The 16,577-nt window shown below is 37.4% G+C and overlaps 2 protein-coding genes across 2 annotated transcripts; one reads left to right on the top strand and one right to left on the bottom strand.

Annotated features, from left to right (window-relative positions):
• Positions 1-5,092, top strand: LOC146667424 (myelin and lymphocyte protein-like). The gene is made up of 4 exons (XM_085409151.1): positions 1-268; positions 1,426-1,593; positions 2,517-2,660; positions 3,835-5,092. Exons 1-4 carry the CDS (start codon positions 179-181, stop codon positions 3,907-3,909), a joined length of 477 nt encoding a protein of 158 aa, XP_085265277.1. The 5' UTR covers positions 1-178; the 3' UTR covers positions 3,910-5,092.
• A 3,515-nt stretch (positions 5,093-8,607) lies between these two features.
• LOC146667423 (galectin-related protein-like) lies at positions 8,608-15,269 on the bottom strand. Its single transcript, XM_085409150.1, has 6 exons — positions 15,164-15,269; positions 14,069-14,116; positions 13,002-13,085; positions 10,972-11,060; positions 9,989-10,172; positions 8,608-9,736 (listed from the first exon to the last, which is right to left on the bottom strand). Exons 2-6 carry the CDS (start codon positions 14,108-14,110, stop codon positions 9,593-9,595), a joined length of 543 nt encoding a protein of 180 aa, XP_085265276.1. The 5' UTR covers positions 14,111-14,116; positions 15,164-15,269; the 3' UTR covers positions 8,608-9,592.
• Between the last annotated feature and the right edge of the window lie 1,308 nt (positions 15,270-16,577).

The following is a 16,577-nucleotide window of genomic DNA, read 5'->3' as shown; positions in this document are numbered from 1 at the left end:
TCCATCAAAGGCATCTCCATATTCGTTAAATTCGCTCTGACTACGCCCCAATTACCGGGCGTGTCTGCACTGTGCTGATGGAGATTCCGTTTTTTTTGCAGCCTGCTCCACCTGCTTTTCAACCGTAGCGGGTTTGAATCCGATTTAGTCTAACAGCAGCAGCAGCAGCAGCAGCAGGATGGCCTCCAACACTAGGACTATGGCAAACCTTCCCAGCGGGGTCGGAATATGTGCCACCCTCCCCGACATCCTGTACCTCCCAGAACTGGTAAGAAACGGCGATTGTAGGAACTTTTCTCTGTCACACAGTTTTTACTCACAAAACATGCAGAAACTTTCTTATCCAGAGATGTTCAGATGGAAAGCCCTTAAAAAATAATTTAAAAAAAAGAAAAGAAAGAAAATAACTTTTAACCATTTTCTACTTTTTATTTCAGTGACGGTTTTTGTTTTCTGAAACAGAAGGACAAAATTGTTTCATTTCTGGTTAACCTGTGGTTCAAAATATATTTATATAGTAGGTATAGTGTAAAAGTAAGTTACAAATAAGGTTAAACTTCTCACTTTCTCTTCACAGCAGTAGTAAGAGGAGCTGATTTACAGCCACTTTGCAGAGAACGTGGTTCCAAACGTTTTTGTGCTCTCCTGTGCCTAATTTTAAGTTGGCTTCACCCTACTGATAACTGAAGTTTATAGGATGCTGACTGAGGGTTAATGATGTGGGTGTGTTAGGAGTAGGATAATCTTCCTACATGAGCAATATTACAATTAATTATATTCCAGTGAATATGTCATGAGCCAAACATCACAATAGGCGGAGGACAGACCGAGCAGGTTGGATTCCTATGATTGATTGATTGATTGGTAATTTATTTCAACATGTGAACAATATACAAGTACATTTAGAAAAGAAATGAGAGAAAAAAAATATACTATACAAATTACATACAAAAAAACATTCTGATTAATTTACATGTTGAAAGGGATGATGACTCTGTGCAGTGGAGGAAAACAGATATGAAAAGAAAAAATGTTTTCATAAGCCACGTTTAGCTTAAGAAAATGTCAGCAGTGGAGGAATGTCGCAGGTGTTTTCACATGAATGTGTGTGAACAGGTGGAGTTCAGACAGTGATGACATACGGTGGAGGAGGGTCAGGCTCCCTGAATAATGCAGTCTGTCAATCATTAAAGGTGTAGAGTAAACGAAGGCAGTCACGCCTGTGCTGCATGCTCAAGTAGAAGTACAGGTTCTACAAATAACTGCAACACACGTTGTGGAAACATATAATTTCCTTAAACTAAAGCTTTATGATCGTCCCAGATCTAACTGAGGCTGTCATTTAGGGGCTTCTAAGCCCGTGTGGAGATTTTTCACATGTTCCAGCTCTTCTCATGTGTACATGATGTATACATGTTGTTGCAGGTTTTTGGTGGTCTGGTGTGGATCTTGGTGGCATGCACACTGGTAGTGCCAGAAAATCCTCAGGGCTGGGTCATGTTTGTCTCTGTCTTCTGCTTTGTGATGACTTTTATCTGGATGGTGGTGTTCGCCTGTGGGAGACATCATAATAAAGCCAGCTGGGCAGCAGCAGTAAGTCCTCCACAAATCATATCGCACACACTTACTTGTCCTTGCTGCTTGGCAGCTGTCTGATTGTTGAACTTTTATCTCTATTTTTGTTATAAAAGTAGTTATAAAGCATCTTGAGGCTATTGTTCTTGATTTGGTGCTATATAAATAAAACTGACTTAAAGTGTGTTTCATTCCTGTTTATGTAGCTCTATCATACCTGTCTTGACTCCAGTAGCAGGAAGTACCCCTGGCAGATAGAGGATCCAACTTATACGCAATAGAAATTGACCAGCTTGAAGTCCTACCTCGTTGTTTTGTCTGTTATAAACTGTAGTATAATACAGCGAACAATATTAATATGGTTGCTTCAGAGAAACACGGATCGTTCTAATTGCAAATAGATGCAGTTAAATGATGGTAGATATACAGCATCTACCTTCATCATCAACCCTGACACATGCCTCACTTTAGAGGTAAAAAAGAGACAGGAAACAGAGATTTTGGCAGAGTTTTAAGGAAAACGCACCCTTCCTTATAATTCTATATAATATACATATAGTACATATAATTTTATATAAACCACAATTAAATGTTACAATTTAAGCCACTTTACTTTTCCTTCTTGAGCTTGTGTCCATTATATATCATTGTTCTGAACTTTTCTTCTGCCGTGGTTAAATGACAAGCATCAGTGCAAGATTGCTTTGACAATCTTCTTCGGTTGCTTTCCGTGGTGCTCTGACACCTGATATTTAAGAATTTGCAGCTACAAAACAAGTTTTTTGATGCAAACACACACAACACAATAGCTTTACATGCCAGTGTTTGACAGGATTTTGCAACTATATGTGTGTTTTGACTCTATGCCAATGCAGGCAGTCACCACTTTGAAGACATCACCACATAACAATGTCTCGCTCTTTTTCTTCCTACTCTGTCAGGACTTTTTGTATCATGGCATTGCTGCATTCTTCTACCTCAGTGCTTCAGTGGCGTTGGCCAAAGTGACGCTGGATCTGAGCGGAAAACAGAGCAACAACACAACTACAGGACCACGCAACTACAAGTTGGACGTCTCTGCAGTGGTGAGTCAGGCTGTTGTTACTTGGGTGACACAAAGAAATGAATGATTATAAAGCTAATGAAATAAAGCCCACAGAGAATTACACACTGGTTGCAGTTTTCTTTCAGAGTTGGCTCTCAGTGAGTTGAAATAGTGATACAAGAGGTAGTCGTATTTCAGTGAGGCAAACATAAAAATACCAAATAGTTTTTATTGCATTAATTCTTTCAGGCATCATTTTTAATTTTACTTTAAATGTACTGATTTTTTTACTTTACTTTGTAGATGTTCCGTTTTTGTTTTGAGGTATTTAACCTATTTTAGATCATGTTCTGATTAGTTGTTTTCTTTGGATCTTTTAATAAGAAAAAATAGGAAGAATCAGAAGAAATCAAGTCAGTAGAATATTTGCACAGATCTTCATGAATTTCTGTCTGTCGTGGATGTAATATTTGATCAACTCCATAGCCCTAACTTAAAAAAAAACATAGGAGGCTATCATTACCTAGTAAAATGATTCCAAAATACTAAAATAACTTTGAAATCTCACCTGCTTTACTTCTGCAGTCTTCTGCTGTGTAAGTATCGACTCGCTTAGTAGACATTTTTGTCGCTAGTGGTTTTCTATCCATTTGTAATTGTTTTGTGTCTATTTGCATTAATGTTCTATGTCTTTGTAGTCATTATATTCTATTATTTCTTGTTAATTAACTTGTTTTTTGTCTTTATACTAAGCTAGGCTAAAGTGGTTTTAATCTAGATGTTAAGTCTCAACAAAAAAGAGAGTGTTTGGCACATTGTCAAACAACGGCTTTGAAACTGAAGCCAGCCTATTTTTTAAAATATGAAACTACTTAAGAATAAACTTTTAGTGCACTCAAGGTGGTGAAGTGGAGACTATTCTAAAACCTCTTTCTCCAGGGCAAATATTTCATTGCAGCAGCAGCAGCAGCAGATCTGCTTTAACATTTAGCTCTATCATACAAGATTTACTCTCAACAAATGACTTCTAATCAAAGATGGATATTATGAACAATTTAGCTTCAGTAATGCCTGGAGGAAATGTTATATGTTGCTGTTAACATTGCTTAAAATCTGATACTGTGTTGGTTTGGATTTTTTTAAGGCTTTAAGTTTCAGTGGTTCAAAGATCATTTAAGGTGTTGATGACCTCCTGATGTTCTCTGTCTTTGCAGGTTTTCTCATATGTAGCCACTCTTCTCTACTTCGTCCACACAATCCTGTCTGCCATCCGATGGAAATCTTTCTAGAAGCTTTCTCCCTATAAACCTCATGAGCAGAACTGAATTTCATTTTGTACATACGGAAATGCTGATATGACGGGGGTTTGGTGATGGAGACTGTCAAGTTACTGATCTGGCGTTTCCCTCTGCTAAATGAAAGACGATCTGGGTCTCACTGTGCCTCACACTGCCTCATGTCTACTGTTAACTTCCAGAATACCATTCCACAGTATCACTACTTACAGCCACAAGATTAAAACCAGGGGCCACACAGTGTGTAGGAACTGGATATTTGTGAATGTGCTGGGATGCCAAGCACTGGAATGCGAAAGGTGGATCCTTTGCACTCCTTATCCCAGGAATAATGGGGTCTGAGATTAACACCTTAGATTAGTTTCAGATTTCATTTGCCATTTTAAATAGTTCTCATTTTGCAAACATTTTTAAGTTGACAAAGTGTTCCAATAAAACCCTGCTTTGTAGTAAAATAATCAATGCTACGTATATGTCAGTAGTTTTAATGTTGTGGCTGTTTTGGTAAATGGTAAATGGCCTGTATTTGTATAGCGCTTTACTTAGTCCCTAAGGACCCCAAAGCGTTCACAATCACTACTCAAGCTCTCATTATATAGAAATGTCAGAGCGCCAAAATAAAGAATAACCAGGATAGGAACAGAATGATTGTATAGCCAGACATAAAAAGATTTATCATTGCCCTGCAAAACTGAGCAAGCCAGCTTACTTAGAAAGACTGAGGGACTAGAGAGACAAGCTTAGCGTCACTTTTATTTGCTGATATCAGAACACTTGATATCATTTGGCGAGGAGTGAACTCATCACTTGAATGATCATTCTGCTACACTCCATGAAAATAATATTTGACATATTTAGTTTAAATTAATGTGATAATTAATTTATCAGTGATTAATTTCAGGTTCCCATGGCTCCTTTACTCCTTTTCTTCTCATCATTATTATTTGGATAACTTTGTCCTTTAATGAAAACCTTTCGATTAATATTATTGTTCTGCTCTCAGCTGACTAAAGAAAGGAGCGGGTGGGGAAACATTTATATTTTTGTAGGTTTATTCACACTTTCTTTGAAATTAAATAAATTTGGGGGTTTTTCATGAAATACATGAAATATGTGAAGTGTTTCTGTATGCTATATTACCAGATTTTGTAAGGTGAATACAATACATTCAGACAGAGATTGTGGTTTGTTGAATAGTTATGCTACGTGTTGAGTGCTTACAAATTTTATGCCAAGGAGTCCAGACCAAGTCTGCTGTGACACACACAAAAGGTGATTTTGAGCACTTGTTTTTGTATCAGTTTGTGAACAGATTTTTTCAACATAATGCAGTTCATGCAGTGTGAATATGTGGTATATAGAAACAGTATCCATTACATCACCAACTTTGAGCTTTGAAACTTTGAACTAGGACTGTAGTCGCGATTTTAATGTAAACATGGGGAACCAACCTTAAGAAGGGTCAAAAACTAGTTCCAGAGAAGAAGTTTAGCTAAATACAAAATAATTTGTCAATAATTTATTAATGAATAAAGAAAATCTGTTCTGTTCAATCAAATTTCATTTATATAGTGCAACATGATAACAACAGTTGTCTCAAGGTGATTTATATTTTAGGGTAAAAACTCTACAATAATATAGAGAAAACAGAAACCCCCAAAATCAGATGACCCCCTACGACAGGGGTGGGGAAGCTTTTTTATATGAAGGGCCATTTAAATGTTTATATATTTCTCAGAGGGACATACTATTATGAACACATACCTAGGGATCCAAAAAGAAAGACCAAAAAAGCTACATGAGGTTTCAGCTCGCCAACACACCTCACAGCAGCCGGAGGTGAGTGCAACAACACAAGCTTGACACAGGGGTCGAGGGGACACGGGAGAGAGGGAGACAGAGACAAGACTAAGACACACAAAGGACAAGGGAGACTTAAACACAAGTTAGAACATAATACAAAAAAGGCACAAAACTCAAAATGCTGGTTCAAGATGAACCAGAACTATGACGTAACCAACTGCAAAAAAGATAATGATGAGATTCATTTAAGATAAGATAAGATAAGATAACCTTTATTAGTCCCACGTGTGGGAAATTGTGTTACAGCAGTGGACAATCCAAAGTTACATGGAAAATTAGAAAAAAGAAAAACACTGGAATAAGATTTCAATAGATACTGTATACAACTGTACACAATAGAATAGAATAGAATAAAATAATATATACAATCGAATAAAATAGAATAAAATAGAATACAAATGCTATATACAATTGAGTATAATACAACGATGCCAGAAAAGAGTATTGCACTTCATTTGCACTTAATTTGAGATTACAGAGCACAAAAACTGCTACTGTTCTGAAGTGCATTACTATTTAACTATTGATTACTGAATTGGCCAAATGGTTACATTCTTGGGATTTACATGTAAACAGAACAGCTAGAAAGAGACACAACACGAGATAGAAATGGATAGCAGCCATGAATATTTCACGTAGCAGAAGCTTGTTGCTTTTCTTTTCTGTTTTTAACCACAGTAGCATTTTACTGCTAGAGCAGCAGAACAGCATGAAGCAGAAGCATTAATGATTTATATCAGTTAAATAACAACAATAGCATTTGTCCTGAAAAGCAACTGATAACTATATTTTAATCACTCGAGCAATTTCTTCTGACATAAACACATAAACAACAAGATCCTTATAGCGTTATTTCCCGCTGTTATAAAGCGTTGAATTCATTTGACAGCTGTACAAACTTAATCAAATTTTTAAAAAGTAGTGTGGATGAGTCATGTCCAGATATTTTAGCTCTGGACATGACTGAGCTAAAATAACCACTACTCTTTTTATTCTGACCAGCAGTGAAGAGTTTAAATCAGCGAAAACATGAAAGCAGGTTTTATAGAAGTACAGCAGAGTGCAAATACAGAACACGGTGCCTCATACACAAGATGTGTTTCCATCACTTCAGAGATGCATGTTTACATTGGCATATTAATTTCATGGAAAACTCCCATGATCATAACCAGTATTTATTTAAAACTTAATCCTAAACCTCACAAGTTCATCCTCATGGGGACTTGCTTCATGTCAAGAAAATATAAGTACACATGGAGCCATACTGGCAGTGTGGCAGGTCAGTGAACTGTAGCTGTGATGGATAATTGATGAGAAGGCAGGAGGTGATAATAGCAGAGTATTTCCATGAAACTGAAGACGAGAGAAGCCCTGGGATGATGCAGTCTGTCTAAATGACTATGACATCCTAATCTCAGACAACAAACAGTTGATAAGCATTATGGACAAAGATACTTCATGTCTGTGCCTCTTTTGTGGATAGTCTTGATGTTGTAGACAGCAGTGATCCTCCAACTTTGTGTCACCATTTTGGATATATAACAACCCCCAAAATGGGCCCTACAGTGGTTAAAATGCACATTAGTTTAGGCACAAAGAAAACTTCTTGTCCTTCTGTGCTTGATACTGTCGACCATAATATCCTATTAGAGCGATTAGAACATGCTGTAGGTATTACAGGTACTGTGATGCAGTGGTTTGTGTCATATCTACCTAATAGACTCCAGTTTGTTCATGTAAATGGAGAGTCCTCTTCACACACTGAGGTTAATTATGGAGTTCCTCAGGGTTCAGTGCTAGGACCAATTCTGTTTACATTATACATGCTTCCCTCAGGCAGTATCATCAGAAGGCATAGCATACATTTTCTTTGCACTTCAGATGATATCTAACTTAATCTATCCATGAAGCCAGATAATACACACCAACTAGTTATGAAGCAGGAATGTCTTAAAGACATAAAGACCTCTATCTTTCTGTTTCTAAATTCAGATAAAACAGAGGTTATTTTCCTCGGCCCTAAAAACCTTAGAAATATGGTCGTAACCAGATACGCGCTCTGGATGGCATTTCTTTGGCCTCCAGTAACACTGTGAGGACTCTTGGAGTCATTTTTGACCAGGACTGCTTTCTTCCATTTGACAATATCTCTAAAATTAGAAATATCCTGTCTTAGAGTGATGCTGAAAAATTTGTTCATGCTTTCGTTACTTCCAGTCTGGACTACTGTAATTCATTTTTTTAGGATGTCCTAAAAACTCCCTGAAAAGCCTTTCAGTTGATCCAAAATGCTGCAGCAAAAAATACCAACAGGTATGTTTTTTCTTTCTGTTTATCCAACTTTTTATTGCTTTGTTTTGTTATATCCTCCTGAGAACCAAGGAAAAAGATTCTTCCGATTTAACTTTTTTTTTGTAATTTCCCGTGTCTTTGGGGTCACCCAAACACATGAGATATCATTGGAAAGCCCAGGATGTCCTTTATTTACTACATTGGGCTGGTTCTCAGGAAGATTTATCATTTCATGTTAACCTGTACCGTTGCCTCATGTATACCAATATCCTCTGCAGCCACCTTATGGTGAAACTGCTGTACTACAGCTAAGGCCTACACTTATTCACATTGGCGTCAATAAAAGCAAAACTGATAACAGCCCTAAAACGCGAATACACACAATGCACCTGATTCTATTATTAGCTTAAAAAAATAAAAGATAAAGATAAAAAATAAAAGAACAATAAAAGTCAGTCATTAATTGTTACTATCTTACAGTTAACTTTAAGATTTAATAAAAGGCAATAACGTATACATTTTAAATATTTATTAACCAGTTTAAGAAATATATGTTGTAATCTAATAATCTACAAACAGAAGATTTTCAAAAGTGCTCAAGTTATAAGTATTGATAAATGCATTAATTACCAAAAAATACAAAAATTTAACAAAACCAAAAGTATTTTTGTAGCAAGTAAAATTCCAGTTAGGACAAACAGGTATTTATATAATAAAGCCTCCACTTACAGACTGTTAATACATGCACTGATACACTGAACTAGAAACTGATGTTGTGATATATGTTGATGAAAAGAGACTGTCACGGCTGGCGGGGTGAGCCGTGTGGTGTAGGAGGAAAATGACCCAAAATGCAGGCAGTTGACTGGTGATGAGAGTGATGTTTTATTTACAGAAGTGGAGCGACTGAACAGGTAGTGAGAAAAGACAAATGACTGAAAAAAACCTAGACTGGGAAAACTAAATGACAAACCTAAGCATGAAACGGGGAGCGGAGAATGCAGAGAGACGTAGATACACCGAGAAACACAGCTGACACTAATGGACATGATGAGAAGCAGACCTACAAAGTAAAACCGGAAACACACAGACTGTTTTGCAACAAAAACGCAGGGACCTGAACGGAGCACAGAGGGGAGACACAGGTAGGGATAATAACACGACAACCAACCCAAAGAATTAATACAGAATCAGAATAAACACCAAACACAAGATGAACCCAAAAAGAAACACAAAACGCTGGGTCAACGACCCAGGATCATGACAGAGACCCATAACTCTACAGTCCATTCATGTGGAATCTGAATTTATTAAAGTTTTAACTTTCATTTAAACTAACATTTGTTTGTAGAACGCACAATGCATTTCTGAACATCAGAAACTATTAATCACACACTAATATGGACATTTGTAAATCTTGTTTTGTTGTACCAGCATCATCTGGTACCAGAACGCCTGGAGTGAATACACACAGTGCAAATAACACTGAAATCCGAGACCTCCTGCTGAGCAGGGACACTGCTTAACCCAGTTTGGAGATAATGATGCTACCTTTGATCCATAAGGTATCAATGTCTTTGAGTGATGTCACTCTGTGGTGAAAATAAAACAGCTGCTGGCCATCCACAAACACACGAAATCTGCTTTGTTCACACCGAATCTCAATCTGTGAGGACAGAGGGAATGTTTAGTTAATTTTACAGTCTTTTTCTTTCAGGAGCGGTGTGCACTGAGTAGTTGCCATTCATTCGTGTACTCCTTGTTATTGCCGATCATTTTATGACACCCAAAATCACTCGGTAACAATAACATATCCATGGAATGTACTCTATTTTGCACTAACATATTCTACACATGTAATTTATATGTATAGCATAAACTCATAAATGCCATTACAGTATCAACAAGTTTATGGTACCTTGAAGGGCTGGTCTCTGATGAAGGGGAAAAAAGGAACAGCTTTGTCAACATCTCCCCAGGATCCAGACATGCAGGCTCTTCGTAGCACTTGTCTGTCCTTGAATCGAACACACATCTCCAGAGCCACATCAGGTGGAGGCTCCCTGGATGTGCCACAACCACATGTCAGGGCAATGTAGAACCTAACAGGGGGATGGATATACAGTATGAATCTGGCCACACCTTTCCTTAGATTATCACATAATAAATGAATTTTATATGCGGTGGTTTCTCAAAAGGGAATCCTACAATCAGGCATCGTTTTGGACTTGAATAATGGAGAAATCTCTGTAGGAGAGGCGATTACCATACTGATGTCACTGACTTTAAGCCCATCTTCACCCCTCAAAGTCACAGAGACCTGTTTTAAATTCTGTCTAGATAACATTTCTTCAGCATTCACTTCAAAAGTCTTTAAGGCAGCTGTCTCAAACTCAGAGCTGCTAGGGGCCACTGCTGGAATGCTTAAGTATTCAATCAGAACAAAAAAGAAAACATCCACAAATATTTCCAAAAATGTAGTTTTTTTATTTTAAATATTGTATAACAAGACAAAACTGCAGATGTAAGCACAATTGTTTTTCTCATGCTTAACTAACTCATCGGGCACTCTGCACTGGCTGCAGTGGTTATTATTATATTTACATGCTTTCATTTTCCGTTTCTCATCAGTAGCAACTCGTACTTTTTGACCCTCCTTTTTCTCCCTCCCTCGCCCTCACATGCACACAACAGGAGGGGCTGTCCCACACATTCCCCCTGCAGCACAGACTACACTGTCTATGATGCAACATTCTTAAAGGGGCTGTAACACTCTGCTCATGCTGCCTTCATATTAAATAATTTTAGAGGAATAGGTATGGAGGGAAGAAGGATCTCGTATATAATGTGGTAATACTGTGGGAAGGATGGAAAGTCAGTAATTACACAAAACATTTCTACCTATCAGGATGGGGATTCACAGTACCAATCACTATGATCCTTTTCCCCAGCTGCATTCCTCCTGGGATACGACCTCTGAAAGGAACTGCCTGCACACACAAGCATTTGCATAGAGCAACAAAATGCTGAAAAACCACAGTTAATTAAATTTGATTTAAATAATAAAGTTAAAAACTAAAAAATCAAAAGGCAAGCAAGTGGTGAGCCTAAATAATTTTGGATGAATCTAATGGAAATATATGGTACAATAAAATTACAAAAATTACTGAGAATTCAAGAATAAAGCTGAAAACGTTTAAGACAAAACAGAAAGAATACAAATGTGCTTTTTGTTGAAAAAATTAAATTCACTTCTGTAGCACCAAATCACAACAACAGTCACCTCCAGGCACTATATATTGTAGGGCAGTCACTGTGTAAATGGTAGCATAATCTGACCAGAAAAGGCTAAAGTGTTACTTTATTTCCAAAATGTTTTCTAAGTAAAGTGTAAATTGGATAAAAATAAAAATTTTACAAGATCCACTGCAAAATAAATAGAAAAATACACATTTTATATTATATTATACATCATGCATGCTTCCCTTAGGCAGTATCATCAGAAGGCATAGCATACATTTTCAGTGCTGTGCGGATGACACCCAGCTCTATCTGTCCATGAAGCCAGAAAACACACACCATTTACTTAAACTGCAGGAATGTCTTAAAGACATAAAGACCTCTAACTTTCGCTTCTAAATTCAGATTAAATTGGGGTTATTTGTACTCGGCCCTGACAATCTTAGAAATATGGTATCTAACCAGATTCAGTGCACATATTGAACATTTTCCATTTGCGCAACATCTCTAAAATTAGAAATATCCTGTCTCAGAGTGACGCTGAAAAACTAGTTCATGCATTTATTACTTCCAGGCTGGACGACTGTAATTCATTATTATCAGGATGCCCAAAAAACTCACTGAAAAGCCTTCAGCTAATCCAAAATGCTGCAGCAAGAGTCCTGACAGGGACTAGAAAGAGAGAGCATATTTCTCCTGTTTTGGCTTCCCTTCATTGGCTTCCTGTTAAATCCAGAATTGAATTCAAAATCCTGCTCCTCACATACAAGGTCTTAAATAATCAGGCCCCATCTTATCTTAATGACCTTGTAGTACCATATCACCCTATTAGAGCACTTCGCTCTCGCTCTGCAGTCCTACTTGTTGTTCCTAGAGTATTTAAAAGTAGAATGGGAGGCAGAGCCTTCAGTTTTCAGGCCCCTCTTCTGTGGAACCAGCTTCCAGTTTGGATTCAGGAGACAGACACTATCTCTACTTTCAAGATTAGGCTTAAAACTTTCCTTTTTGCTAAAGCATATAGTTAGGGCTGGACCAGGTGATCCTGAATCCTCCCTTAGTTATGCTGCAATAGACGTAGGCTGCCGGGGGATTCCCATGATGCATTGAGTTTTTCCTTTCCAGTCACCTTTCTTACTCACTGTGTATTAACAGACCTCTCTGCATTGAATCATATCTGTTATTAATCTCTGTCTCTCTTCCACAGCATGTCTTTTATCCTGTCTTCCTGCTCTCACCCCAACCGGTCGCAGCAGATGGCCGCTCCTCCCTGAGCCTGGTTCTGTCAGAGGTTTCTTCCTGTTAAAAGGGAGTTTTTCCTTCCCACTGTCGCCAAAGTGCTTGCTCATAGGGGGTCATATGATTGTTGGGTTTTTCACCGTATGTATTATTGTAGGGTCTACCTTACAATATGAAGCACTGTTGTTGTGATGTGGCGCTGTATAAATAGAATTGATTTGAACTGACATGAAATGACATGAAATTCAAATATATTGTGTTTATTTATTACACTGAAACTGATTAATAAGCTATTAATAATGTAACTGTTATTGACATGATGCACAGCTTATTTGTGATTAAAATAACAAACTTTACATTTTAAATTTCCATCAAAGATGAAATAGTTTTGTTTTATTTTGTTACTTGCAGCCTTCACATCAAAGTGTGTTTGCTTGATATTCATGTGACATTACCAGTTTTCTCTCAGTGTCTCTGTCAGGAGGGTCAGTATTTGCTTTTCTAGGCTCAGTCCCACCTCTCTGTGGTAAATTCCATTTCTGAAAGGAAGCAAAAAAAATGATTGCAACTTCACCGGAAGTGTAGATAGATAGATAGATAGATAGATAGATAGATAGATAGATAGATAGATAGATAGATAGATAGATAGATAGATAGATAGATAGATAGATAGATAGATAGATAGATAGATAGATAGATAGATAGCGTGACAATAAATACATCACAATTACATAGACAATTATTTCGGTTTACAATAGAAAGCTTGGTATTTACTTCACTCCTGCTGGCCGAATGAAGTCAAAGCATAGGTCACAGTTTGATCACGTGCCCTCAAAGCGTGAACAAGGCAGGAAGCTATTTGAGTTGAAGTTGACCTTCAAAATATAAGCTTCAGATTTGAACTCGTGCTACAAACTTCGTAATAACAAATCAGAAGCTCACTTACGAGCAATTTACATGTTCAGTTGATTTAGGTGAAATTCACAGACTTGAAAGGCAGCGGATGAATTTATTTTTCATGTTATAAGCCAGCGCAGTTTATAATTTACCAGAAAAGAATGAAGTGAGTATTTTTACAGACCGGAGCTGAATCTTCTATCACGACCATCAACCCTTCTACGCGTATTGTTAAACCAATTATTAACTTGCTCAAGAACTGATATTGGAAAAGTAAAGTTGGAATATGGGATAACCATAATATAATTTCGATATAAGACTTAAGTTGATTGTATTAGTTTTATTTTTCTTTCTTTGTGCGCGTGTGTTTATTTTTATTTAAAAAACAAGCAAACACTGGGCCTTTATTTTGGTGGCTCTAAGCGGAAGAGTCGCTTTACTTCTGCCATTTTAAAACTACCTGTACTAGAACAGGTTGATAGTTTTCAAAGCCAAGAAAGCTTAGGTTGTGTCTAAACAGCCACCTGAGAAATAGATCGAAATCAGAAACGGAAAGTAATGAAGTAGTTTGTCAGCCTGCTTCGTCTCTGTGTCCCCTCTCTGCTTCATCGTTGTGGTCACTTACCTTCCTGCCCTGCGCTGCTGTCAAACTGTGTGTTTCAGCCATGTTAACCTGAAGGGAACAAAAAGCAAAGAAATAAGCTGCAGATCCAGTTTGTCTGCTGGTCGCTGAATGAACAGTGACGCAAAGCTTAATCTCAGCACACACACACACACACACACACATTTTTGATAATCAGCTGCCCTGCATGCCTTCCTGTTTCTAACAAGTGCGCTCATTGTGAGGCTACAACTTAAGGCAAAATAAAATAAATCCGCTTCAAGCACAGCAAATTAAATACAATATGTCTTATTTACTTCAAAAGCTTCAAGTTTACAAGTCTCATATTTTTCATACTGCCAAGAATTCTCGAAAAAAGTGCCTGAAAGAATGCAGTCAATTTATTTACCTTCATGTCTGAGGATAAAGTGCAGAGTTCACGCAAAAGCTCAGCGGGAGAAGATACATTTGTTCGGTGGTGTGCCGTGTCAGCTGTCCACTGAATATTTATATTATTAAATATAATATTTAGATTTAATATTTAACATTTGATGAAAAGTTACAAATATTTTACTAAATGTTGTAAAAAATTACTCGAAAAAATATGTTTTTGTAAGGTTTTGAGCTAAATGTGGAAAAATGTTGCCGTTAATTTCAGCATGTTTCACTTTACAAACGGCGCCCCATGAAATGTTTCTTAAACCAGGTAATCAAACTTGGTCTGCATTTCTATATTTGTTAATACAATGCAGAATATAGATATGCAGAGTAAAACAACTCAAGTGCACAGAAGAAATCACGATTTAAAAAACAAACAATAAAACTGATTTGACTTTGAGCTGTAAATCTATTCGTCCATCACTCAGTAATTCTCAAATTGAGAGCATCATTAAAAATAAAGACAAACAACAAATATTTTTACTGTTTTTCAAGGGGAATATATTTTTGAAGCTCTACAGTAGGACAGTGCATGAGGCCAAATACAAACAGAACCACTAGACTTATCTTAATTGTTACTACCTTTAGATACACAATAGTTTTTAATCGGATACAATCAGTGTTCCTATCCCATTTGAGATATCAAGATATAAAGAATAGACTCAATCCATAAATACTCACAGTGTCTGCAGCCGAGCTGTGGAGCTTATTTTTACCTGTCTGTGGGCCTGAAATTGCATTTCTAATGTGGTTTAGAGAATACTGAAACACTTCTTGTTGTGACTTTTCTGAAGTCACAAATGAAGAATCAAAGAATGGGAGGAAGCAGAGGACATGGAGTCACAGGAATGGGCTGAGCTGCAGGAAACGGGAAATGCAAGCAGCCTTAGAACAAGAGGCTACAGTGCACTCGCTGCATACCGTGTTCTACATGCTGGGCACCACATGAAAGCATCTGTTGGTAGCTACAGTTTCTTCTGATTACACTAAACAGATACTTATCAGTGATTTGCTGTAATAACAGAAACAAAGCTAGCAGGGATATTCACATGTGAAGAAGCTCCACCCCTTCTAACCAGAATGAAAATGTGATACTGTGCATATGTTAGTGTATGAATTGAAGGAATGACATACAACCAGAACAGTACAAAGCAACAGCAGGAAAAGCTACAACCTAAATAAAATGTGGGTTTATGAGATTTTCAAATCAGTACATGCTGTTTTGACTGACACATTTTATGCAGCATCCAAACTGTTTTGGAAAATGACAAAATGGCTACAGTGACGTTTAAAACTACAGATAATGAATGCAACAACATTTCAGACATCTTCACAGAAACAAAATGACTATAAAGAGATGAAAAATGCGCACAAGTTATTAAAACGCAGAGAGAAAATCGGTACAAAGAGAAACAAAATAATACACAGTCTATAAGGTAATTTGGTAAAGTGAATGCTATCAAGTGGGTTTTCCTTCAGCACATATCAGTGTTTGTTGTTGCAGTATTCTAGAACCTTAGCATCCACCAGGTCTCTAGAAATCCATCTAGTGTTAGGGTTCAGTTAACACAGTAAATGGGCCTTTCTACTACAAGGCTCATTCCTCAGTCACACACTTTCATACAGTGCTTTCATCTATGCATAAACACTTTTTCCCCACACACACAGTCAAACCCTGATGGATGCATGAGGGGCAGAGAAGGTTATGTATCTTGCATACACATGGACTGTAGGAGCTGGGGATTGATTGGTTGTGGCTGTAGAGTTTGAGAGTTAACATACATCCCATCATCCATCTTGTTCCACTTAATGAATTCAGGGTATTCACAGGGAGAACATCCAAACTTCAGAGGGTGGAGTTTTCTGTGAAGCAACAGTGCTAACCACCTCACCACCGTGGTTCCCTACGCCAGTACGTTTTTTTATAGAATTTCCCTATTTAAAAAATTCCACCCATCCATCCATTTAGACAGGTTGGATCACATAAGTTGGATGAGGCCTGTAATCAGAGTAATTGACAGAGTAATGCCCCAACTATGACTAATACCACTAAGGCAGGATGGGATGTACTGAACTGCCAGGTCATGCAAATATA

The sequence above is a fragment of the Rhamphochromis longiceps genome, linkage group LG6 (genome assembly GCF_057381845.1).
Source record: "Rhamphochromis longiceps isolate RC_006_pf linkage group LG6, R_longiceps_female_GT1.1, whole genome shotgun sequence".
NCBI classification, from domain to species: domain Eukaryota; kingdom Metazoa; phylum Chordata; class Actinopteri; order Cichliformes; family Cichlidae; genus Rhamphochromis; species Rhamphochromis longiceps.
The sequence above is the reverse complement of the archived record's forward strand: the minus strand, read 5'-3'. Positions and strand labels throughout refer to the sequence as shown.